The sequence below is a fragment of the Danio rerio genome, chromosome 18, assembly GCF_052040795.2.
Source record: "Danio rerio strain M-AB ecotype USA chromosome 18, GRCz13ab, whole genome shotgun sequence".
Classification (NCBI taxonomy): domain Eukaryota; kingdom Metazoa; phylum Chordata; class Actinopteri; order Cypriniformes; family Danionidae; genus Danio; species Danio rerio.
In genome coordinates this window covers 4,421,421-4,447,995 of record NC_141038.1, presented here as the reverse complement: position 1 = coordinate 4,447,995, position 26,575 = coordinate 4,421,421, and the positions used below count along the sequence as shown (strand labels likewise).

Below are 26,575 nucleotides of genomic sequence, written 5' to 3'. Positions count from 1 at the left end.
AACATTTGTGGGTTTAACTTCCCTTAGAAAGATAGCAATAAAGTTTGCACAATTCAATTAATTCAATTTAATAATAAAAACATAACTGTTTTTATGTAGTCTGATTATAAAAAGTTAAATTAATGCATTTTTTTATTATTTTAATGCTGGTTATATTTACCCACTCTTACAACACAACTGTGTTTAAACTCCTTATAAAAGTGACATTTGCATAATAGTTTCCCTTTAAGATATGGTAACAGTAAAGTCCTCCTCAAGTGTTTAGTGTTGGTTTAATTAGAAATCAATAGTAACATCTTTATTGATGCATTATAATTCAGAGCCAGTTTGTGTATTGTGTATTTGTTTGTTGTTTTCTGAAGCAAAACTGTTTTTTGTAGCAGTCCATTCCAAGACCAGATGTTTCAATCAGGTCCTCTTGGTCAGCCCAGAACATTCAAAGACTTTCTCCTCCTCCTCCTCTAGAGAAAATGTCATCACAGTGCAGCAAAAACACACGTTGTTGTTGTTGTTGTTGTTGTTGTTTTTCTCACCGGCCTACAGTATTAATCAGAATGACAAAGCGTAAAATGGCCAGGATCGATTCTCGCAGTCCTTTGTGAGCGGCGCTGGCACACTTTAATAGTGTTTTAATGCGGCATGTCTCCATTAAAGTGCTGATAATGTGGCAGCGGCGGCCCCGAGGACAGATCGCTTCCAACAGCCGGCTGTGATGTCGAGTCGCTGGAGGCTTCAGTTTAATGTGTGTGGTCTGCTGCGTTTGGTGTGCATTTGGAGTTCGCGCACAGGGACTGGACATCTGTGCCAAATACAAGCGCAGTTTCTGTTCCTGCCAGAAAAACCATCGCTGTTTTAACTGATCATCGCTGCTTGGGCTTAAACCGGGGTGAATTACTATTATTTTTTTATTAGAGCAATCTCTCAGGACTCGGTAAAGGCTGAAGCTGCAGGTTGTGGGGTGAACTGGTTTAGTCAGTGAGATGGACAGAATGAATTAGTTTTCCTCACCTCCTGCTTTCCACACCTTTTTGCTCACGTTAATTTGTAGTCATTAGGGATGCAATTTCCTCAAAATGGGTGTTCAGATTTTTTTACTTTTGTCAAACTACTCGCTCTACAAACAAGTGTATTCAGGACTATAAATAAAAAGGAGAATAAGATAATAAGAAAATGTCAGCTTGGGGCGAAGCAGTGGCGCAGTAGGTTGTCACAGCAAGAAGGTCGCTGGGTTGCTGGTTTGATCCTCGGCTCAGTTGGCGTTTCTGTGTGGAGTTTGAATGTTCTCCATGTGTTCGTGTGGGTTTCCTCCGGGTGCTCCGGTTTCCCCCACAGTCCAAAGACATGCGGTACAGGTGAATTGGGTAGGCTAAATTGTCCGTAGTGTGTGTGTGTGTGTGTGTGTGTGTGTGTGTGTGTGTGTGTGTGTGTGTGTGTGTGTGTGTGTGTGTGTGTGTGTGTGTGTGTGTGTGTGTGTGTGGATGTTTCCCAGAGATGGATTGCGGCTGTAAGGGCGTCCGCTGCGTAAAAATGTGCTGGATAAGTTGGCGGTTCATTCCGCTGTGGCGACGCCGGATTAATAAAGGGACTAAGCCGAAAAGAATGAATAAATGAATGTCAGCTTGCAACATCGAGCAGCAGAACGAGCTGTTTTAACGTCTTAAAAAATAAATGAAAGTGATTGAGAGCAGAAGTTTTGAGCCAAAAAAGATTCCAATGACTCTTACATGAACAATAAGGTCAGTATGTCTCATAGAGACTGACCACACGCGGGATCTGTCCATACCTCAGTGTTCATCATCATCAGAGAAAAGCAGGAGAAAATGAGCAACATGAGAGGAACACGCAGCATATGGCAGGCATGAAGCCCGAGGGTCCGCATTACAATCTCACCCTCAGCGTTTCCCTTTCAGAGAGCATATGTAGAGCACGAGTCCATCAGAAGAGCTGGAGAGTCCATCAGCACACAGAGGAGATTCACAGCCTTATCTTTAATGGCGTTCTGTCTTTCTTCTTTAGAACGCTGCACGACACTGGAAAAATATCCATAAATTAGCAGTTTTGTGTATTTTATGATTCATGTTTTTATTTTTCCCTCTTTATTTCTGCTTTTGAATTGCATTATGGGACATTAGCCCCTTTCACACATACAGACCTTTCCGGAAAATTGCCGGCAATTTTCCGGAAAGGTCTGTATGTGTGAACAGGTCCTTTTTAAAAATACCGGTAAATTCGTTCTGGCTATTTTCCGGAAAGAGAAGTTGTAACATTACCGGTAATTTGCCGGAATGCTGCGCTGTGTGAATGCAGAAGGAAGATTCCCGTAATAAGCGCGTGCACGTCTAGAACGTGCTGACGTGAGACGTCTGCTTGAGCCAATCACAACAGTCAGACGCATTTACGTCCGCGCGGTTTGTGAGGATAAAAGCCTTTGAATATTTTTCCAGACACATTTAGCTGCTAGAAGTTAGTCAGATCACGTTTATATGTGCTTCTTAATGCCAACTGTGTAAATAATCATCGATGAGATGCTTATGATAAGCCGTTGTTTGTTTACCTTCAAGCTTTGCGTGTGCCCGTGAAACAGCCTGTGAGCGCCTGCACACGCACATATTATGAACATCTCGACATGCGAAAGTGATCCTGCGAAAGTTGTTCACAATATTGATCATCCACAGAGTTTGTAATTTAGTCAAATGTTTACAAACACAAGCGCAGCCGTTTAAAGCTCATGTGTGGTGAATGATGTCAGAATTTACCGGTATTTTGGAATGGATGTGTGAATGCTCTTTTCCGGAAAATTTCCGTAACGTCCTCGCCTGTGTGAACAGCGCTTTTTTCAATATACCGGTAAAGTCGTTCCGGAAATTTTCCAGATATTTACCGGTATCACTGTGTGAAAGGGGCTTGCGATCTTTCCTCCAACAACTTTTAACCTTGAGAAGTTTGAATAAGTGACACTTATAAACATTTTTAACCGTTTAAAGTGCTATATTGTTTGGGTTTATTACGCTGCAAAAACTGACAGCACATTTTCTGTTAGTTTACAGACTTACTTCCCTATAATAATAATTAATAATTCCTCACATTTATATAGCGCTTTTCTGAACACTCAAAGTGCTTTACACATTTTTTGGGGAGAGATCACCTCATCCACCACCAGTGTGCAGCATCCACCTGGATGATGTGATGGCAGCTGCATTGCGCCAGATCGCACACCACACACCATTGCGCACACCACACACCAGCTGATTAGTGGAGAGGAGACAGCGTGATGGTTAGGAGGCTATGATGGTAAATTTTGGCCAGGACCCCTCTTTAACAGCTCGTGCGAAAGATGGCACTCACTGAGCAGTATAGAGTCCCCGTCACTATACTGGGGCATTAGGACCCACACAGAGTGCAGGTTGGGCGCCCCCTGCTGGTCTCACTGACACCACTTTCAGCAGCAACCTCGCTTTCTCATGTGGTCTCCCATCCAGGTACTGACCGGAAGCAGCCCTGCTTGGCTTCAGTGGGCGACCATGTGAGAGTTGCAGAGAGCTAGCTGCCGCCTAGAGCAAGCTATATGTTATTCCTTTTACATTATATTATTTCATACTGCTAAAACAGGGGTGTCAAACTCAGTTCCTGGAGGGCCGAAGCCCTGCACAGTTTAGTTCCAACCCTGCTCCAACACACTTACCTGTAGGTTTCAAACAAGCCTGAAGAACTGAATTAGTTTGATCAGGTGTGTTTAATTAGGGTTGGAACTAAAGCGGCCCTTTTTTGAACTGAGTTTGACACCTGTGTGCTAAAATGTCAATAAAAGTCGCTTTGTTAAACTGTAGAGTTGAATTTTTAAGATCAAAAGTCAAGTAATAAACAGAAGACACTTGTAAATCACACAAAATGTGGAAACTAACTAACATGAAGCAAATCTTTCCCAAGTTTGCAAAGAGATAAATCTTAAATGTGAATTTGGTGTTTCCATTAATAGAGCCTTTTCACACGACAGTTATGATACGTTTAATGCCAGTGTATCTGCTGGGTCTTAAAGTCTTGATGTCTTATTTATTCATTTTCTTTTTGGCTTAGTCTTTATTAATCTGGGGCCGCCACAGCGGAATAAACCGCCAACTTATCCAGCAAATGTTTTACACAGCAGATGCCTTTCCAGCTGCAACCCATCTCTAGGAAACATCCACACACTCTCATACACTACAGACAATTTAGGCCACCCAATTCACCTGTACCACATGTGTTTGGACTGTGGGGAAACCGGAGCACCTGGAGGACAGTCGCGCGAATGCAGGGAGAACATGCAAACTCCATACAGAAATGCCAACTGACCCAGCCGAGGCTCAAACCAGCAACCTTCTTACTGTGAGGTGACAGCACTACCTACTGCGCCACCACGTCATCCCTTGATGTCTTAAATCATGAACATGAAGTAGCAAGTTGTTTCTTTTCTGTCCTTGGCCAAAGACTTGTTATTTCTGTGTTAGCATTATCAAAATCAGTTTTATAGATATGAAAACATATTAAAGCATAATAGATTGTTGCGAGTTCTATGATACTCTGTAATAAATTTGAACGCCATTGTTTTTCTTATTATTTGTCCTGTATTTGTAAACAATACATGAAACATCAAATCATGAAAATGTACTTGAAAGTTCTGGAAAAGTCTTTAAAGGCATGAAATTTTTGTAGTAAAAATGTGTTTAAACCATGTAATATAGAGCCATTAGAAAAAAATCTAAAGTGTTTAACCCTGTAAATGTCTAAAATTTATTCTTAAGGGTCTTAAAGTCTTAAATTTGACTTGCTGAATCCTGCAGAAACCCTAAATGCACATCAGCATCTTAATTCCCTGAAAGTTCCTAATATTTTGATTGTGAACCCTGCATGACACATCAGCAGATGTAGATTTTCTGGAACTGAGATGTTTATTAAACCGTCTAACAAAATCCTAAAAAGGTCATCTGTGCCTTCCTCAGCAGATGCAATGAAATCCACAAATTCATTCATTCATTTTCCTCCAGCTTAGTCTCTTTATTTATCACAGCGGAATGAACCGCCAACTATTCCAGCATATGTTTTACGCAGTAGAAATTCCAGCCACAACCCAGTACTTCACACTCATACACTCTTACATTTACACTTATTCAATTGACCTAAAGCGCTTGTGTTTGGACTTTGGGGGAACCGGAGCACCTGGAGGAAACCCCACGCCAACACTGACCCAGCCGGGACTCAAACCAGCAACCTTCTTGCTGTGAGGTGACAGTGCTAACCACTGAGCCACCACGCTGCCCAGAAATCAACAAATATACCATGTGTTTTCATCAGTATTGTTTCCTTTTTGCATTGCCTTTCACTGATTGCTCTCTGCAGTACAAAAACTCAGTGTTAGTTTGAACATGAGATATTCTTTAAAGTTCTAGCAATTTAGTTTTTCTTCAGTCATGTTAATTGGTTTTGTCTTGAGATCAGTTTATTTTATTCTTTTTGGTTTATTTATACATATTTTTATATCACACTTATTACGGTTTACTTAGAATACTGAAAACCTTGATGTCTTTTAGTGTCTCTCCTGGATGCTGTTATTCGTGGTTTTTCTTTCCTGGCAGTTTGGTTTTTTGAGAAGTTAAACTGTTTTGTTTTCAAGGAAATGAAACCTGTGTGAGGTTGATGAAGTGTGGATGTTCATGAGTAACACTTGAACTGATGTTGTGCTTCAGAGACTATGTGTGTGTGTGTGTGTGTGTGTGTGTGTGTGTGTGTGTGTGTGTGTGTGTGTGTGTGTGTGTGGAGGTGATGTGTTGTGCAATAGAGGCAACCGATGTAAACACTTTTCCCTCTCTTCTTTTGTGGTTCTCTGTGGTTTAACTCCTCAGTTTATCAGATGCTACAGTTCTCAGCTAAATGCTGTGGTTACTTTACTTTTTTTTTTTTTTCAAGAATCCACCTGGTTATGTTTCCCCCAAAACAACAACAACAAAAAAATGTCATAAAGCCTATTTTAGAAAGAGTTGTGTTGTTAATATTTAAACATTACATGAATATACATGCGTGTTCGTGTGTGTGTGTGAAGTGTTTGATGATGCATAAGCCTCTAAATGCCATCTGACATTTTCATCTAAAAGGAGCAAATACATGTGTGGTGTTTCTTTTATTTTTTTAAATTATGCTAATTTAAATATTAAATAAAGTTAGCAGAAATATATGAATATATGTAAATATTTATGCATAATGATATTTAATTTATAATAGTAAAGTCAAATTCATAAATGTATTGTCGTCCAGCAAAAACAAGAAATCGTCGAAATGGTCGGGTCAGAAATTGACATCAACAACATGAAAGCATGGATCCATCCTGCCTTGTATCAATGGTTCAGGCTGGTGGTGGTGTAATGGTGTGGGGGATATATTCTTGGCACACTTTGGGCACATTAGTACCAATGGGGTTTATGCCGAGCTAGTGCTGTTCCCATGCTGATACACTTCCGGTGACCTGTTATTGTAAACTTTTTTCCATTTTATACAGTTCCTTATACAGCATTGATGTTGTAATGTCATTAAAATACATTCAGTTAAAAAAACTGTAGCATTTATTTAGTTGCTCAAGCGTAAAACAAGACAAAAAGCCATTTACTCGCACGCGCCCGTTAGAATCGGCAGGCTAACGCAGAAGCTCCATTGAATATACTGGGGTAAAATAAATGCTCATATTATAAAGACATGGCGGGGGAAATGTAATTTAATGAAGTGCTTCTTGTACAATCTGAGACCCACTTTAAATCGGATATCACTCAGCTAGTGGAGGTCGCTGATTTTTAAAGAAAACAGACCTTAAACGCACCGGATTTTGCATTGGCATTCAATTCGCCGGAAGCGCTTAACCCAGGTTACTGGCAAATTAAAAGTCCTATTAGCATGCTTCGGCATATACCCTATTGAACATCGTGTCAACACCACAGCCTACCTGAGTATTGTTGCTGACCATGTCTATCCCACAGTGTACCCATCATCTGATGGCTACTTCCAGCAGGATAACACACCTTATCGTAAAGCACGAATCATCTCAGACTGGTTTCTTAAACATTTTATTTTTTCAGGTTATTTAGTCAATATGTTTGCACTAGAGAGCTGTAGTCACCAGACTCTCTGGTGTGTTTTTTGGATGGCATCCTAGTTGTACAAACAGCATTATATTGTGCAAACTAGTTTAAAACGAGCGGCGCTGTGCATTATACAGTCCCACAGGCCTGACCAGTCGTTTAGAGTCAGTCAAACCTCACACAGCACATAAATCATTCTGTTTCACAGTCTTTAACCGGGTGCCAAACTGCCCTGCGTTCCTCCCATTGGGCACTGAGAGATGCCAGGGACAGAGCGGTGTGATGCGTGGGTGAAGCTGTTTTTTTTTCGGGGGCTTTATCGCAATTCAGTGCCCACTCAATGCCCCTATTGTGCCCCTGTGAGAGGACAGGCCAGGTCGGGCCGCTTCTGGAAACTGACCTTACAATAAAGAGATGCACAAAGAACAGCTTGTGCCGACTGAACCCTGAAAACACACACACACACACACACTGATGGTTATGTAGACATTAGGTGTAGGGCTACATGCACTGTCAAAAATGCTGGGTTCAGCACAAATGATCTGTGTTGGGACAACATTAAGGAATTACGTTAATGTAGTAAGTTTTACCAGTTTAAGTGGATTGAACCTAAAATAATTAAGTCGTCAGAAAAAAAAGTATGAATTAGCATGTTTTTAGCATGATGTTAGCATGTTTCTAGCATGAATTAACATGTTGCTATTATTGTTCTAGCATATTTTAGCATGTTTCTAGCATTAATTAACATGTTGTTAGCATGTGCTAAACATAAATTAGCTTGTAGTTATCATGTTGTTAGCATGCCATGAAGTAGAAAGTTGTTAGTGTACATTATCATGTTACTTGCATGTGTCTAGCATGAACCAGCATGTTTCTAACATGAATTAGCATGTTGTTAGCATTTTGTTGTATGAATTAGCATGTTACTTTTATGTTTTTAGCATGATTTATCATGTTATAAACATGTTTCTAACATGGATAAGCATGTTAGAAACATGATACTTCTAGGATGAAGTATCATATTGTTCTCATGACTCCAACATCAATTAACATGTTGTTAACATGTTTCTAGCATAAATTATCTTGTTAGCATGATTCTAACATGAATTAGCATTTTTTTACATGTTTCTAACATGAATTAGAATGTTGTTAGCATGTTTCTGGCATTAATTAGCATGTTACCACGTTTCTAACATTGATTACATTGTTGTTAGCATGATTCCAACATGAATTAGCATGTTTTCAAGAATGTTTTAAACATGAATTGGCATGTTGTCAGCATGTTGCTTGTTTGAATTAACATGTTTGTAGCATGTTTCTAGTTTCAATTAGCATGTTGCTAGCATGTTTCTAGTGTGATTTTGCATGTTGCTATCATGGTTCTACCATAGATTATCATGTTTTTAGCATATATTAGCTTGTTAGCATTGATTCCAACATGAATTAACATGTCAGCATGTTTCTAACATGAATAAGCATGTTATTAACATGTTTCCAGCATGAATTAGCATGTTGTTAGTGTGTTTCTCACCCAAATTGCCATGTTAGCACATTTCTAACATTGATTAGCATGTTTTAAACATAAATAAGAATGCTTCTACTGAAACTTAGCATTTTACTTGCACGTTTTAACATGAGTTAGCACATGTCTAACATTGATTAGAACGTTGTTAGCATGTTTCTAGCATGAATTAGCATGTTGGTAACTACTGTAGGAAGTTATCGGCAATTGCTTCGGTACTAGGGTCCTTGCTAGGTTCCTCTGGCGGGTTGCTACTAGTTTTACTGTGCGGTTTTAGAGGCATTGAGGGTGGTTGCCAGGGTTTTCGGGTGTGTTGATATGGTGTTACTGTGCAGTTGTAGGGAGATTCAGTATGGTTACTAAAGCCTTATGGGTTGTTGCTAGGGCATTGTTTTGTTGTGCTCTGTACTTCATTGCTAGGTAACATTGAGTGGTTTCTAGGGCGTTGCTATGCATTTGCTACAGTTGTAGGTGTCTTTGCGGTGGTTTCTAGGACATTGCTATGTGGTTGTTTAGTCGCATGGAGTGGTTGCTAGGGCGTTGCTATGCAGCTGTTAGGGTGTTATGGGTAGTTTCAACATTCTTTTGGGTTATTCTTGCTTTTCAAACTAATTGACATGCTTTTAATTCTGAATTGTGTGTCTGTGTTATGGATCAATGTTCAGCAATGATCCTGTCTTCATTTCTGCCAGATTTCTGCTCTTCCTCATGCCGTTTCTGATATTAGCGTGTGTCTGACAGCGGTTTGACTGAGCTGTCGGTTTCACTGGATTATTTTAGCTCTTGATGACAAGAATATCAGAGCAGGAAGGAGACTTTTATCTCTAATTCGCTCGTTCTTTTTTCACTCGTTCGGTCTGCTGCGGATTTCCTGCTGTTGAGCCGTCGCTCCAATCTCTGCCTACAAACAGGAAGTGACTGTGTTTGCAGTGGTGGGAGCTTCCTGTAATGACTGGCCTGGTTGCTACCACACCTATGCCCAATAATGGTGCTTTTGACCCGGCACCCGCTCATGCTTTAGCATTAGGCATTCAGTCATGCTCTACATGTTGGGTGCGGTTTCTCGTTGAGAGAGGTGCTTTAACTGAGTCTTATACATGTTTTTAATTGGCAAAAATGTCGAAGCCATCAAAAAGCATAGAGTTGAAGGCAAAATGATTAGTCCTCCTGTCAATTTATAAGTGCCATGCCATGTTTAAGCATATTTTTTGATAGATCCTTGTTTATTAGTTCGATATATATTAGGGATGCACCGAATATTCGGCAACCGAAATAATAATAAGTAAAAAGGCCGAATAAATTTTGCCGAACAATGACGTTTTTAATAACGCGATCAAATTGTAACCCGTGTAGAGTGAGAGGCGCGCGCTTTATGCAGCAAACATGTCAGCAGTGTGGAAGCACTGTAAAGTGTCAGAGAAAGAGGCAAAAACGGCCGTTTGCAGACACTGTTCTGCTGAATTGTCCAGAGGAACGTTCTCTCTCTTCTCGCCCCCTTTGAGCAGATAACAAAAGAGATCAGCTCATCTGTGGCAGACGTCATACATTTACTTGCAGCACTAAAGCGTCTTTTAAACAAAGAGGCTGAAACAGACCACGGAGTGAAAACAGCTAAAGGTGCGCTCTTATAAGCTGTCAGCGCACGATTTAGTCAGGCGGACTCAGAACACCTGTACTTCATCGCGACTGTGCTTGATCCACGATATAAAGATCATTACTTGAATATGGGGAAAAAGTTGCGCACACGAGAAATGATCCAGGCCGAGTTGGACTTGGGAAAGCCGCTAGGTGTTGGAGATGGTCAGGTGATGCACAGCGCAGGAGATGAAAACAGAGCAGAAAGTAAACGGGCTCTTACTACAGATGAGCCGACAGCCGAGAGACTGTTTAGTGCTGCATCTCATGTCATCGATGAGAAGAGGAACCGACTTTCAAGAAGGGGGGCTTCAAAGATGGCCAAATAAAAATATTTTTCTATTTTACAAATTTTTGTATTTTAAGTTATATTGTGCTTTGTTTGTATATTATCTGCTGGAATGTTAAAAAATGTTCAGTGTTAAATAAATATTTTTTGAAATTGTATTTTTGTTGTTTGATTTATTTCTCTGAAAAGCAACACAAAATAATAAAAAGCTAATTTTTACTATTTAATTATTGTAATGGTGAAAAAATTGGCAAACTAAATGGAAAAAAATGCAAAACACCGCGTTCGGTATTCGGCCTTCGGCCAAGCAATTCATTATTATTCGGCTTCAGCCTAGAATTTCATTTCGGTGCATCCCTATTAAATATATATATATATATATATATATATATATATATATATATATATATATATATATATATATATATATATATATATATATATATATATATAATATTCATTTAATATATATTAATATATTAAATATCAATATATATTAATATTAATTTAATGAAAAAATAATTTTATATTAATATATATATATATATATATATATATATATATATATATATATATATATATATATATAAATAAAATATTAATTTAATATATATTAATATATTAAATATCAATATATATTAATATTAATTTAATAAAAAAATTATTTAATATTAATATATATATATATATATATATATATATATATATATATTAAATTGTTTTTTATTAAATTAATATATATATATATATTAATATTTAATTAATATATAATTTATAATTATATAATTATAATCATATAATTATAATTTATATATATATATATATATATATATATATATATATATATATATATATATATATATATATATATATATATATAAGGACTGCGTTGTTTTGTGTTTCTTTGTGTTTGATTTGATTCTAGATTGGGGGCGTGCCTTCAGCGCACCTGATGCTGGTCAGCGCCCTTATTTAAACCCCGGCAGAGAGCTTGTCGGGGCCGCCTCCATTCACTTGAAAGTTGGCCAGGGCCGCGCTCCAATTTGGGCTTTACAACACATAGTGTGTGGATGTTTGGGTTACAGCTGGAAGGGCATGTGCTGCGTAAAACATATGCTGGAATAGTTGGTGGTTCATTCCGAAGTGGTGGTGACCTGTGAAATAGAGACTAAGCCGAAGGAGAATGAATAAATCAAACAAATCATTTAAATTGCTGTTTTTACTGTCAAACAAATGCAGATTTGGTGAGCAGAAGAGACTTTAAATAACAAACTACAGTACACTTCTAAAGCTTACCGTAGTAAGTTTATAGTAACATCCATAAATAACACAGAGATGTAAAAGTCTACTGTAATGACACACATTTGCATTTCCTCTTCTATTTCTGTCCTCTTCCTAAATCCAGAGTGTCTCCAGCATCTCTGCTCTCTGTGTTTTACTGCACTGCATGTTTGTGCTGTTCGTGTCTTTTTGCTGTATTTCTCTTTTTCTTGCAGTCAGACTGCAAATCAGACGGCTTGTTCTTAACCTGTCTTGACACATTGCAACTGCAGATGTCCTAAACGACCTCTAATTACTGCACTAATTAGTTGGTTCCTCCCAGCAGGTCAACTGAGGACAGTGAGGGCTGAAGGAAGCGTTAGACAAGGGATGATCATGCAGTCCAAAATTATTGATATTATTTTGCTTGAACTTTGTTTTTTAAGCGCTAATATCCCTTTATACTCTTGTTAATTTCATGTTTGAAATCAAATAAATGAATATTTCAGAAAATAAATGATAGGATTATGTAGTTGCATGCATAAATACTCACCGGCCACTTTATTAGGTATAACTTACTAGTACCGGGTTGGTCCCCTTTTTGCCTTCAGAACTGCCTTAATCCTTTGTGTCATTGGTTCAACAAGAAACTGGAAATAATCCTCAGAGATTTTGCTCCATATTGACATGATAGCATCACACAGTTGCTGCAGATTTGTCGGCTGCACATCCATGATGTGAATCTCCCGTTCCACCACATCCCAAAGTTTTCTCTATTGGATTGAGTTCTGATGACTTTTGAGGCCATTTGAGTACAGTGAACTCATTGTCATGTCCAGGAAACCAGTCTGAGATGATTCGTGCTTTATTACATGGCGTGTTATCCTGCTGAAAGTAGCCGTCAGAAGATGTGTACACTGAGTTCATTAAGGGATGGACATGGTCAGCAACAATACTCAGGTAGGCTGTGGCGGTGACATGATGTGCTCGCTACGGTGGCACATATACTAAAATTGGATCGATACAGAGAAGATTAGCATGGCCCCTGCGAAAGGATGACACGCAAATCTGTGAAGCGCTCCATATTTTTACTTGCTGCTATTGCACTGCTGGTTAGACCTAAACTGCATTTCGTTGCATTGTACTTGTACATGTGTAATGACAATAAAGTTGAATCTAATCTAATCTAATCTAAAATGTTCAATTGAAACTAATGAGCCCAAAGTGTGCCAAGAAAATATCCCCCACACCATTATACCACCACCACCAGCCTGAACCATTGATACAAGGCAGGATGGATCCATGCTTTCATATTGTTGCCGCCAAACTCTGACCAGACCATCTAAATGTGTCAGCAGAAATCGAGACTCATCAGACCAGGCAGCGTTTACCCAATCTTCTATTGTCCAGTTTTGGTGAGTCTGTGTGAATTGTAGCCTCAGTTTCCAGTTCTTAGCTGACAGGAGTGGCACCCGGTGTGGTCTTTTGCTGCTGTAGCCCATCCGCCTCAAGTTTGGACTTGTTGTGTGTTCAGAGATGCTCTTCTGCAGACCTCGGTTGTAGCGAGTGCTTATTTAAGTTACCGTTGCCTTTCTATTAACTGGAACCAGTCTGACCATTCTCCTCTGACATCAACAAGGCATTTGCGCCCACAGAACTGTCGCTCACTAGATATTTCCTCTTTTTCTGACCATGAACCCTGGAGATAGTTGTGCATGAAAATCCCAGTAGATCAGCAGTTTCTGAAATACTCAGACCAGCCCGTCTGGCACCAACAACCATGCCACATTCAAAGTCACTTAAATCTCCTTTCTTCCCATCTTTCTGATACTCAGTTTGAACTGCAGCAGATCGTCTTGACCATGCCTACATGTCTAAATGCGTTAAATTGGTGCAATGTGATTGGCTGATTAAAAACTTGCGTTACCGAGCAGTTGGACAGGTGTACCTAATAAAGTGGCCAATGAGCAGAAATGTTAACATTGAAAACGCTTGTTTATTTTTTGTAAAACTACTAACCACAGATTTACGGGATCAGAAAAATATTAATCTGTAAACATTTTTTATTTGAAATGAGGAAAATAAACATGCTTCATGAATGTGACCAATAAATATGCAAGTTCACAGTACAACATACTTTGTATAAACTCTGTGAATTAAACTGCACAACCCAAATGAATCAATGCTTATGTAATAAATAAGAGTTAGAGCAGAAATCATTGATTTTTAGTTGATATTTCTTGTATTCATGAGGGAGAAGCTTGGTTATGGATGTGAAAGCTTTGCGTTGTGGATGTGACGGATTTGAAATTGTCTCTTGTGTAACTTTGGTGAAGTAAATATAACTGTTTGAAAACACTGACAGAAACAAACCTATACAAAAAACGTTTTGTTATTTTGCTGAAAGCTTTATTTTTTCATGGCAAGGTTGATATTTAGCATGGAATCGGGCTCTTTAGACACTTATTTCTTTATAAGCAACTGAAAACAACACAAATGTCAGAGCAATGAACTTCTCCAGGCCACTAAAACCTTCTCAGACCCCAGTGTGTTAGAGGACAGTTGTGTTGCCAGATCTGTTTGCTTCTCCTCATGTTTACAGGAGTGTCTCTGATGTGAAATTCTCTGGGTTTTTAAGAAAACAGCAGTGTTGTTGTCCAGATTGTGTTGTTTATGACACTTCATGTTCAGTGTTCTGTTCTCCCCGCTGCTTTAAAGCTTTCTGTTGTTATGTGTGTATGTGTGTGTGTGTGTGCGTGCGTGCGTGCATGCTTGTGTGCGTGCGTGCAAGCTTGAGTGTGTATTATAGTTCATCATTTACATGTGCTTTTGAGGATCGGGATTGTATCTGGATGCTTATGTGTATGTGTGTTTTTGTCTGCATGCGTGTGTGTGTGTGTGTGTGTGTGTGTGTGTGTGCGCGTGTGTGTCTCTCTCTCTATCTCCTTCTCTCTCTCTCTGTGTTTGTGTGTGTGTGTCTCTTGTGTGTCTTTGTTTGTGTCCTTTGTGTGTGTCCATCTTTGTGTATGTGTATGTGTGTGTGTGTTTGTGTGTGCATCTATATATGTGTCTCTGAGCATGCGTGCGTGTGTGTCTGAGTGTATATTTATGTATGTTTGTGTATGAGTCTGTGTGTGTCTCTCTCTCTCTCTCTCTGTGCGTCTCTGTGTGTTTGTGCGTGTGCGCACATGTCTCTATGTTCCCATGTATTATTAAGTGTCTGTGTGTGCACACGCATGTCTCTATGTGTGTTTCCGTGTATTAATGTGTGTGTGTCTGTGAATGTGTCTCTTTGTGGTTGTGTGCATATATGTTTGTGTTTGTGTGTCTGTGTGTGTGTGTGTGTGTGTGTGTGTGTATTAATGTGTGCGTCTCGGAGTGTGTTTTGTGTGTGTGTGTGTTTGTCTCTGTGTGTGTGCGTGTGTCCAGCGGTGGTGTGAGTGTTAGGAACACAAGTGCAGTGATTATTCTAGTATGCAGAGCGAGTTGTGCAGAGGAAGGAAAATAAAAGACGTCAGGCCGGCTGATCTGTAGTGTCCTGTAGAGGACCTGAAAGAGGCCAGTCTGTGGAGAACGGCTCCTTTCTTCTGCTTCATTCCCTGCTGCTCACACACACACACACACACACACACACACACACACACACACACACACACACACACACACACACACACACACACACACACACACACTGTAGATGCTGTTGTGGATCTGGGAATGGGGCAGGTGCAGACTCATGTAGAGCTCAAGCATATGACCAAAATCTCATATCACCATGTATTCAGTAATGTGTGTCAGAGTTGATGCCGTGTTCATTTCTCCATATGTCAGGTGGTGTTCGTGCCGTTATGGAGCTGTAATTTCAAGCGCAGAGCTTTAACACTGCCGAAGGAGGTTGTTCTTCATGCCAACAGCAAGCATATGTCACAGGCGTTGGAATTTGGGTTGCTTTGTAAGGCGTTGTGTGTTTGTGCTGGTGATAGATGGCGTTTGATGACAGGGTCATGAGAACATGCATATGGCCTGCTCATCTCTTTGTTTTCATGTTTAAAAACACAAATCGAAGTTTATGAGCAAGACCTGGAAAGAAGTTTTGGTTTTGGTAACATTTCACTTTAGGTAACAATTCCCACTATTAACTACTGGCTTCTCAGGCCCCGTGTTCACTAATACATTTTAGTTTGAGAACGCATACGTTTTGGTACGGTTACGCCATTTGTCCACACTACACCAGAGTTTTCGAGAACCAAAAACTGAGCTTTTTAGAAACACTGAAGAGGTTTCATTTTAAAACGCTGCTGCTCCGTGTTAGTTAAATTCATTTAATTTATTTTCCTTCGTCTTAGTTCCTTCATTCTTCACGGGTCACCACAGCGGAATGAACCGCCAACTTATCCAGCATATGTTTTATGCAGCAGATGCCTTTCAAGCTGCAACCCGGTATGGGGTAAACACCCATACACACTCACACACTAAGGCCAATATTAGTTTATTCAGTTCACCTATAGCGCATGTGTTTGCACTGTGGGAACCCCACGCTAACACAGGCACAACATGCAAACTCCACTCAGAGATGCCAACTGAGCCAGACGGGACTCGAACCAGTGACTTTTTTGCTTTGAGGCGACAGTGCTAACCACTGAGCCACCGTGCCGTCTATACTGACATAAATGGAGTGTGGCTTTTATATGCACTGATTTGTATTTTGCAGACTATGGACAGGTTAATCTGGTTACATTCCAGCATTTCACAGCGTTTTATGTTGTTTTACTGTTTTTCAGGCCCTGCAGAAGTTGGCGAGTCAATATTTGAAGAGAGACTGGCCTGGGATAAAACCAGACGATCAGAGGACAGACTACAGGTGAGGGAAAACACTACAAATCTATGGCAATCAGATCTGTGAGAGCCCCAAAAACAGGCAAAACTAATTTAATAAGAAGATATCCAATGATGTGCTGTGGTCCTCTCTTATATTGCAGATGTAATATTTGGCTTCCTACTGTAATTATATCAAAACTCAATTTTTGATTTGTAATATACATAGCAAAGCACTTAAATTTAGACCTCTTTAATGGTCATTTTATTAATTTTAAATTTTTTTGAACACTCAGATTTTTATATACTCTAAATATTGTCCTATCAAACCAATGATCAATTGAAACCTTTCTTATTCAGCTTTCAGGTGATGTATAAATCTTATGACTGGTTTTGTGGTCTCGGGTGCAAAAAAAAAATGCATGAAAAGCAAGAAAATATATTTTTAAATATTAAAAAGTCATCATTTATTGAAACTATATATCATATTTATTATTTATGACTGATAAAAATATATGTGATTTGTTCTATGTTATAATGATCTTGCCTTAAAACAGCCACAAGTTGCTGAAGCACAACAGAAGTCACCTGTTGATGAATTGCCATCTCAATCATTTGTTGAGAATCTGTACAAGTGTACTCACATTAATCACACCATAGTAATTTATAGCACATACTAGGGATGCACCGATATGGATTTTTTTGGCCGATATCAATAACCGATAACTCTTCAGACATGGAGGCTGATAGCTAATATATATATATATATATATATATATATATATATATATATATATATATATATATATATATATATATATATATATAGGCCGATAATTATAAATATTTCAAAATGTTAGATTTTTATACAGCAAACTTCATAAAAGATTGAACTGCTGTTGTGAACTTAATAGTCTATACTCAAAGCAAAAAAGCAAACATTTTTAAAATTGCAAGGTGATTATACAGACCTATATTTACGATTTCAGCATGCAAAAAAATAATTATTTCCTTTTCTTCATAGCAAATTAACATGCAACTTGACTGTTGCATAAAAATACTTGGTTAAATAACAAATTGTGATTAAATGCTGCTGTAATGTTTGTACACGCAATAGTTTTTCCTGAGGTGATTTAAAGTAAAATACACAATGGCACTCTATCAAACATATCTAGAATGATGAGGAATATGGTTACTTACTGCGTCATAAAAGCACAGCAATACCACATGAAGAAAGGACGAAATTTGAAGGAGTAAACTGTGTGAGGAGAAATCCATTATAGTGCACTGGACAAGTCTGAACAAGTTCCGCCCACGCGTGCGAGGCAGGCAGGTCTGTAAAATTATGTTAAATAAAGATATCGCCCTAATTTAGACATCGGACCGATAATGATATTCTTAAAAATAGCATTTATCGGCCGATAACGATATGACCCCCGATATATCGTACATTTGTTTCTATTGTATTGGAAGCAGACATATACCAGGGTACACCCCGACTAAAAACAATTAAGTGATTTTTTTGTACAGTTTGCCATCAGTTTGGCAGGTCTTTAGCCAACTTTTGTTTCAAAACACTTTAAATTTTGCTCATTACATATTTATTAATTTTTTTTAAAATATTTAAATTCTATATTGACAAACATTTTAACACATTTTTTTTATTATTTGTGGCTAAGAAATAGCTATTAATTTTTTTGGTGGGGCCAGTGAAAATATTGGCAGGGAAAGTAAAAATCTGAACCACTGGTCCGATTGGGCCAGTAGAAAAAAATTCTTAGCGTTGAACCCTGACAAATACATATATGTTTACTATTGCATATATGTCTCTTTTTGCAACCGGATACCCGTGTGACGTAGATTGGTAATTCGTCTATAGTATTTAAGATAAATGACTATAGTATTTTTTATGTGGGAATAAATCAGCAGCTGTCCAAATAGAGTTTCTGTTTGCATAGGAGTGTTGTGTAATACGTATCTTTTGCCATAAAAAACCATAAAGTGCATTTAATCTTTTCTGCTGGTTTAATAAAATCATAATATTTTAAATGTCATTTTTTTCAGCAAGTGAATGAAATGACTGAAATGATAAATATATAGCTTTTCTTTCTAGTAAGTTGCATTCATTAACAACGTGTTGTAAATACTCAAATATATACAGTATTTTCTTATAGTATGGTTCAGAAGTACTCGTAATATTTACAGGTAATCGCTATGGTATTTTTTCATGTGGGAGTAAACAAGAGTTTTGTGTGTGCATAGGAATGATGTGTAATGAATAATTGTTGTGCTTCAGGAATGTGTATGGAGTGTGGAGAGCGTATCTGGAAGGCACCGTTCAGGTGACCCAGTCTCGACTCAACGTCTGCGACAACTACAAAAACGAGATTACAGATCCCGCCAAAACCGTACGCCTCTACAAAGAGCAGCAGCTGAAAAAGGTAAAACCCTCAATCCTCCATTATTAGTCTCTTTTGGTGCTTTTACACCTGCCTTGTTTAGTTTGATTGAATCGCACTAGAGTTCGTTTCCCCTTTTGGTACGGTTTGTTTGGGCAGGTGAGAATGCAGCAATCGTACTCGAGTGCGCACCAAAAGCGGACCAAATAAGCGTACCGAGACCTGCTTGAAGAGGTGGTCTCGGTACACTTTCAAACAAACCCTGGAGCGGTTCATTTGTGGTGAGAATATGATCCGTACTAAAACAGGTCCAACTGCGAAAAGTACTGCGCGTTTTAGACTAATTCAGCTGCCGTAGGCTGATGCGCAGTGCTTTATGGGATATGGAGGAAAAATATTTGTTGACAGCGCTTTACCAACAGAGAGAGAGAGAGAGAGAGGAAAACATTACCTGATGGATTGTTGGTAATATTTACGCAAGATGACCATGTCGCAGTTTAGCTAAACTAGTTCACGGCTCCTCCTGAAGTGACGAGTGATGCATTAAACACTGTTTTCCAGCCGCCGCCGCGCTTCATTTTCGTAATGTATAGTTTATCTAAAGCAGGGATACAATCAGCCAGCGCAGTCGTCCCTCCAGAGTAAAAGGTTTTGTTTACCTGCGGGAGTTCACTGGCATTTTCCCGCACGTGAATTCTGACCAATCAATAAGCAGTTTAGGAAATATGTTCAACAACATCTGGCCAATGAGAGATGTGGATTTTGTCAGATGACTGCATTTTGGTTCGTTTCAACTGGTTCGGACCAAAGCCAGCAGTGTGGTGTGAAAACGACCTAAATACGGCAGAAGATCAGTGGCGTAGCGCAAAATGCAGAGGCCCCCCTGCAGGGATCGCTGACGGGGCCCCCTGATGAAGGGGGGGGGGATACGTCATACGTCAATTTGCATATCACTGACGTCATCACGTTCTACTGTTTCTGTTTAACAGCCTATGGTTAATAAAGGGGCAATTATAATTGCAATACACTTTATATAAGCATGTTTATTTAACTAAATTTATTGCTGTTTGAATACAGCATGTCATTATAGATGTGTAGTGAATGTGCAGTAATCTCTCATATGTAATAAACTCAGACAAGTTCAGAAACTGTCACTAATATCTGTGATTGTGAACAAGAAAAGAATAAACGCTCCAATTAAATTGTTAAAATAAAGTAGAAGTAGATCGGTTTGACTGTACAAGGGAAATACCTTCACACTGCCTTTGCTAAATCATTTGTCGTCAGTACGCAGAGGGGTGATCTGCTCTCGGGCTGCAGGTGGGAGAGGCTGCTGTAGAGGACTGACTCTGGGCCGCCTGTCAGTGCTGTGAGGCGGGGGAGGGGCCGGCGGCATTACACGCAGCTCGTTGAGAAGAGTAGGGACGGTACAGTATAGACAAATGACAGTCTAAAAAAAATCTCCAATAACACACAAAGTCGCTAGATTAGTCGCTAGGGGGGTCTGAAAAGTCGCTAAATCTAGTGACAAAGTCGCTAAGTTGGCAACATTGGCGGCAAGCAATCAGAATTAAGTAGTCCACCGCTTGAGAGGTGTTCAGAGAACACAGACGTGTGAACTTTGGTTCCGACCACAGTTGTTCCCAAGAGTTTGATTATTGCGTTCGCCGGTGGATTTTTAATTATTGAAAATCACGACGACGCGGGGCCCCCAAATCACGCGGGGCCCCCCGCGGTGCGTGCCCTGCGGGCCCGTCCGCTACGCCACTGCAGAAGATGCAACAATGTATCATTTATTGCGCTTGGTCCGGACCAAATGAAGCGAACTACAGATGTGAAAGCACCCTTTATTTCATGGTCTGTTGAAATTCTTGATTCTGATTGGCTGGAGAATGCGCATTAATTTTGTTGAAACACAAGTAGTTCCAGTCAGTTTTGATCATAGTTTGAAATAAATGCGCTTTTCCCGGACGTTTACAATTACCCTAGCAACACGCATGCGCTGCACAGGAAACTGAAGAGGACTGTTAATGGCAGACAGGAATCCACAAAATTAGGAAAATACTCATTACACTGATCCTGCGTGTTCGGCTGATTTCTTTTGTTTTAAATAAGATAAATAAAGCAGAATGAGTGAGGGGATTTACAGTCTTAAAACATCTATAATAATTGAAAAATAAACCAGACTACTTTGCAGATTTTGCCCATTGCGGGTTATTTTTATAACTAACTCCCCCGAATAACGAGGGACCACTGTATTCGGTTTCTCTAGGAACGTTCGCATGTGGATTTTACCGTCCCGTCTCTGCTTCTCTTCCCCCCCTGCAGTGCATTGAGCAGCTGGGCCGCATCCAGACCGAGCTCCAGGACTCAGTGAAGGATCTGGCCAAGTCCAAAAAGAAATACTTTGAGTTGGAGCAGATGGCGCAGGCTGTGCGCGAGAAGGCCGACATCGAGTCCAAGTAAGTGCGTTTGGTATTGCAGGTGCAAACAGTCCCAGAGGTGCCCGGCTCATAAACACACTTCAAAAGTGCTTGTCCCATTAATCGAGTCCCATTAATTAAAGAATAACCACTAGGAGAAGACGTTAGACTGCTAAAAATGATGCAGAAGACACACTTTTGCAAAAACACTGGGTTCAAGATACAACATTAAATAGATGGTAAATCTTTGTTAATTTAAAGAGACAGTTTACCCAAAATTGAAAATATTGTCAATGTTTACACATCCTTCATTTGTTCCAAACCTGTTTGAGTTTCCTTCTTTTGTTAAACATCAAAAACGTTGAAAACCAGTAACCATCGACTTTCATTCAGTCATTCATTCATTTTCTTGTCGGCCTAGTCCCTTTATTAATCTGGGGTCGCCACAGTGGAATGAACCGCCAACTTATCCAGCACATTTTTACACAGCAGATGCCCTTCCAGCCACAACCCATCTCTGGGAAACATCCACACACACTCATTCACACACACACACACACACACATACACTATGGACAATTTAGCCTATCCAATTCACCTGTACCGCATGTCTTGGGACTGTGGGGGAAACCGGAGCACCCGGAGGAAACCCACGCGAACGCAGGGAGAACATGCAAACTCCACACAGAAATGCCAACTGAGCCGAGGCTCGAACCAGCAACCTTCTTGCTGTGAGGCGACAGCACTACCTACTGCGCCACTGTGTCGCCCCATTGACTTTCATAGTATTTGTTTTTCTTTTTGTGGAAGTCAATGGTTACAAGTTTTCATCATTCTTCAAAATATCCTAAAGGTTTGAAAACATTTGAGGGAGAGTAAATAATGAGTACATTTTTTAGTGATCTTTCCCTTTGAAGTGATTTTTAAGCTTACATTGATTGTTAACTCAAAAAATATATAATTTAATCATTATTTACTCATCCTCTCTACTTGTTTTCTACCTTTTTGGATTTCTTACTTTTTTGGTCACAAAAGAATGAATTTTGAAGCGTATTAGAAACTGGTAGCCCTTAACTTCCGTTGTATTTGTTTACTACTATGAAAGTTGATGGCTAGAGGTTTTGAACATTCTTCAAAATAACTTCTTTTGTGTTTAATACAAGAGGGAATCTCAAACAGATTTGGAATAGTGAGAACATGTTCATCTTTGGGTGAACTGTCACTTTAAATCCTTTTCATTTATTTGCATCGCCAAGGATGCATTTGGTAGACACTTTTATCTAAACCATTGGATTCAAGGTAGACTTAAACTGTTGACACATTCCCTGGAAATCCAACCTATTTCCTGTATGATGACCTTGGCCGATTTGCTCAGGAAGGCATTTTCCATCAGAATGCATATCATCTTTCATGCATAGCTTAAACAATACATCTTTAGGAACACCAAGATCGTGGATTCTCAGAAAGTGATCAAAATTAAAAATATATAGCTTAAATGCAATTTTTTTTATAAAATGTATGAGTTGTAAGTTGCTGTGGATTAAAGTGTAAATGCATTTACTTACACTATTTCTAAAGTGACTGCATTTAAGTAAACTTCATTACTTTTTAATCAGGCATTCCCTGGGATTCAAGCTCATGACATTAGAGGGAAGCTGCGGTCACGTTAGAGTTTGAGCATGCGATATTCTGTCGTGCAGCGCTGCGAAAAGGGGTGGGATTAAACAAGTTTATTAGGCATTTTAAAAAGCAAGCAATTGCTCCATGTTTTAAATTCCGGTCCAGAGAGGTCATGTTTTGATCCACGATTGGTCTCACGCAGTCAGGTGATGCGATTTCGCAGGTCAGAGTTCACCAAGCTTGAACTTTGCACTGCAGCAACCTGGGAAACTTGACGCATGACCCCGCGTTTCCGGTCTGACACATTCGCGTGCGTATGAATGGAAGTCTATGGGAGGAAAAGCCCAGTGTGACCGCAGCTCAAGTAGTGTCGTGATTTGTGGTTCAAGCCTTCAGGAATACCATTTCCATTAAAGATATGCATTTCAGAATCATTAAATTTGCATTCAACAAACGCTTAATCAGTTCAAACATTCCCTGGGAATCAAGCCCATGACCTTGGAGTTGCTAATGCTGTTTATTTATTTACATATACATTAGGCATATGCTGTTAGAGGATTATTTATTTGTCCCTTAGGAAATTTGACTTGAACACAAGGGCTGTCACATACAAAATACACAATAGTTACAGAACAGTCTTCCAATACATCCAACATCATCATTTCACCACCAACTTGTATCCTACATTCAGGATATTCTCTGATAAGGGAGTAAAAGAATGTTTATATCTTTTTTGGTATCTTTTCCTGCATTAACTAAAAATAATATCTATAAATAATGCCTATAATAGCTTGTATTCTTCAAAATTAAAAGATGAATAGAATTGGGTCTATAGGTACAGTATGTGTGCGCCGTTGTGAGCAAGGTTTATATATTTAGAACCACCTCAGAGAATATTGGGGGTTGGCATTGTCATTTTGGGGGTTGTGGGCTGAAAAGTTTTGGAACCTCTGGTCTAAGCTATCATCTACTAATATAATATAATTGGACAGTAAAGATGGCTTCATTAAGTATGCATTTCTTTGGCTGATACTTAAGCCCACCGGTAGGGAATTCCCCACTCTTTTTAAAGCAATTTATTAGCCCCATGCAGAATTTGTTAAACGCACTCAACCATCTCTCTCCATCTTCAAGGGCCATTTGTACCCACACTGCAATTGCCATTTCAAAGCCTCTGCCAAGACCAGATTAGACGGAGAGGCGAAAGATGAGTGCAGTGGCAGGATGTTGTGAGCTCCTCGTTTACTTCTACTAATGATTTTGGCCATCGAGGGTGTCCTGCTTTGCATCACTGGCTGGAAAGCTGAATTAGAAACAGTTATTGTTCAGACACAGCGGTGGAAGAAAGTAAAGATTTTTTTTTTTTATCTTTGCCGTGATGATAGTATATAAAATTTGACTAGATATCTTTCAAGATACTTGTATTCAGTTTAAAGTGACATCTAAAGGATGGATTGGTGGACAATAACAATTGATGGATGGATGGATGGATGGATGGATGGATGGATGGATGGAAGGATGGATGGATCGATTGATGGGAGGGAGGGAGGGAGGGGTGAGGGAGTGATGGATGGTTGGCCTTTAACAAGTGATGGATGGATGGATGGAAGGAAGGATGGATGCATGAGAGGGAGGGGCGAGGGATGGATGGCCTTTAACAAATGGTGGAGTGATGGGTATGTGGGTGGATGGATGAATGGAGGGAGGGGGGGAGGGGGAGGTATAGATGGATGGATGGATGGCCTTTAACAAATGATGGATGGATGGATGGATGGAGAGGGAAGGAGGGGTGAGGGATGGATGGATGGATGGAAGGATGGATGCATGAGAGGGAGGGGTGAGGGATGGATGGCCTTTAACAAATGGTGGAGTGATGGGTATGTGGGTGGATGGATGAATGGAGGGTGGGAGGGAGGGGGGAGGTATAGATGGATAGATGGATAGCCTTTAACAAATGATGGATGGATGGATGGATGGATGGAGAGGGAGGGAGGGGTGAGGGATAGATGGATGGGTGGATGGATGAATGGATGGATGGATGGATGGATGGATGGATGGATGGATGGATGGGAGGGAGTGATTGATGGATTGATGCATGGATGGATGGATGGATGGATGGATTGATGGATTGATCGATGGATGGTCAATAACAAATGATGGATGGATGGGAGGGAGAGAGGGGGATGGATAGATGGTCAGTAGCAAATGATAGATGGATGGATGGATGGATGGATAGGTGGATGGGAGGGAGGGTGCGGGATTGATGGATTGATGGATGGATAGATGGATGGATGGATGGGAGGGAGGGGGATGGATGGATGGATGGATGGATTCATGGATGGATGGATGGATGGATGGTCAATGACAAATGATGGATGGATGGGGGAGGATGGAAAGATGGTCAAAAACAAATGATGAATAGATAGATGGATGGAAAAAGAGACAAAATGATGGATGATAGATGGATGGGTGGATGAATGTATGGATGAAATTAAAGATTGAATAATTGTAATTGTTGGTGAATGGGGTATATGCACGGGGACTTTACTTTAAATAAGGCCACTTGTGCACTTCCTGTGATGCCATTATAAAAGTACTGGGAAACACCCATACACACTTACATTCACACACACACACACACACACACACACACACATTCATACACTGCAGACACTTTAAGTTTACTAATTTCACCTATTGCGTATCTGTTTGAACTGAGGGGAAACCGGAGCACCCAAACCAACACAGGGAGAACATGCAAACTATTTATTATGTGTAATTGTTTTTAAGATGTCAGATTTCATTGAAATAGCAAATATATATATAGTTTTAAAGTTTGTTAAAGCTGCAGTATGTAAGATCGACACCCAGTGGATGAACTAGATATTGCAGTTCAAAATCAAAACACTTTTTCACTTGGCTCATCCTCTGATGACTGTAAATGCTGGCTGCCAGATTGATGACACCAACAAAAGCGAGCATTTCTGATTATCGAACCTGTTCCGTAACAACATGCATACATTGAAGAAGCCTTCAAGTCTAAAAATTAAATACACTGCGTTTTCCACCAAGGCAACCCGGAGTGCTGAAATATAATTGGTATAAAAAAGCATTCGGATGCTGGATGGACAGTTTCAAAGGAGAATAACTGACTTTAGCAGTGTTTTTCAGATGTTTACTTAGCATATTTAGTAAATATCTGGCAACATATGGTATTTTTATGCTTTAGAAGAGTCAGAAAATTACATGCAACACCTTTAATAGCACTGGTGTATTTTCAGTGCATGTGTGTGAACATTGTTCAAAATATCTCATTTTCAGTTGTCTGTTGGCATGAGAAAGAATAAATGATTCATTTTTGTTTGTGAACTGTTCCTTTAAGATAAGAAGTCATCTGAGTGATGGCAAAGCCAGATTTCTGCCAGCTTTACAAAGCCTCTTCCTTCCTTTCACAGGTTGCCGGAATGATCCACTCTAGTTTGATTTATTATGTCTGTTTCCTCCTCGGCACC

General features: G+C 39.6%; 1 protein-coding gene and 1 non-coding gene across 18 annotated transcripts in view; both read left to right on the top strand.

Annotated features, from left to right (window-relative positions):
* fchsd2 (FCH and double SH3 domains 2) overlaps positions 1 to 26,575 on the top strand; it is a 185,442-nt gene that overhangs the window by 84,689 nt on the left and 74,178 nt on the right. For all 17 annotated transcript variants that reach the window (XR_015514578.1, XR_015514575.1, XR_015514579.1 and 14 more), the window contains exons 4-6: positions 16,588 to 16,667; positions 18,918 to 19,062; positions 21,349 to 21,482. Coding sequence is in view for 4 of the 17 variants with exons in the window: in XM_087292845.1 (XP_087148971.1) it covers positions 16,588 to 16,667; positions 18,918 to 19,062; positions 21,349 to 21,482 (359 nt within the window). In the remaining 13 variants the exon portion in view is untranslated. The remainder of the gene's footprint in view (positions 1 to 16,587; positions 16,668 to 18,917; positions 19,063 to 21,348; positions 21,483 to 26,575) is intronic.
* Positions 12,790 to 12,896, top strand: LOC147839639 (U6 spliceosomal RNA). The gene has a single exon (XR_015515519.1). It is a non-coding gene; the product is annotated as a U6 spliceosomal RNA (small nuclear RNA).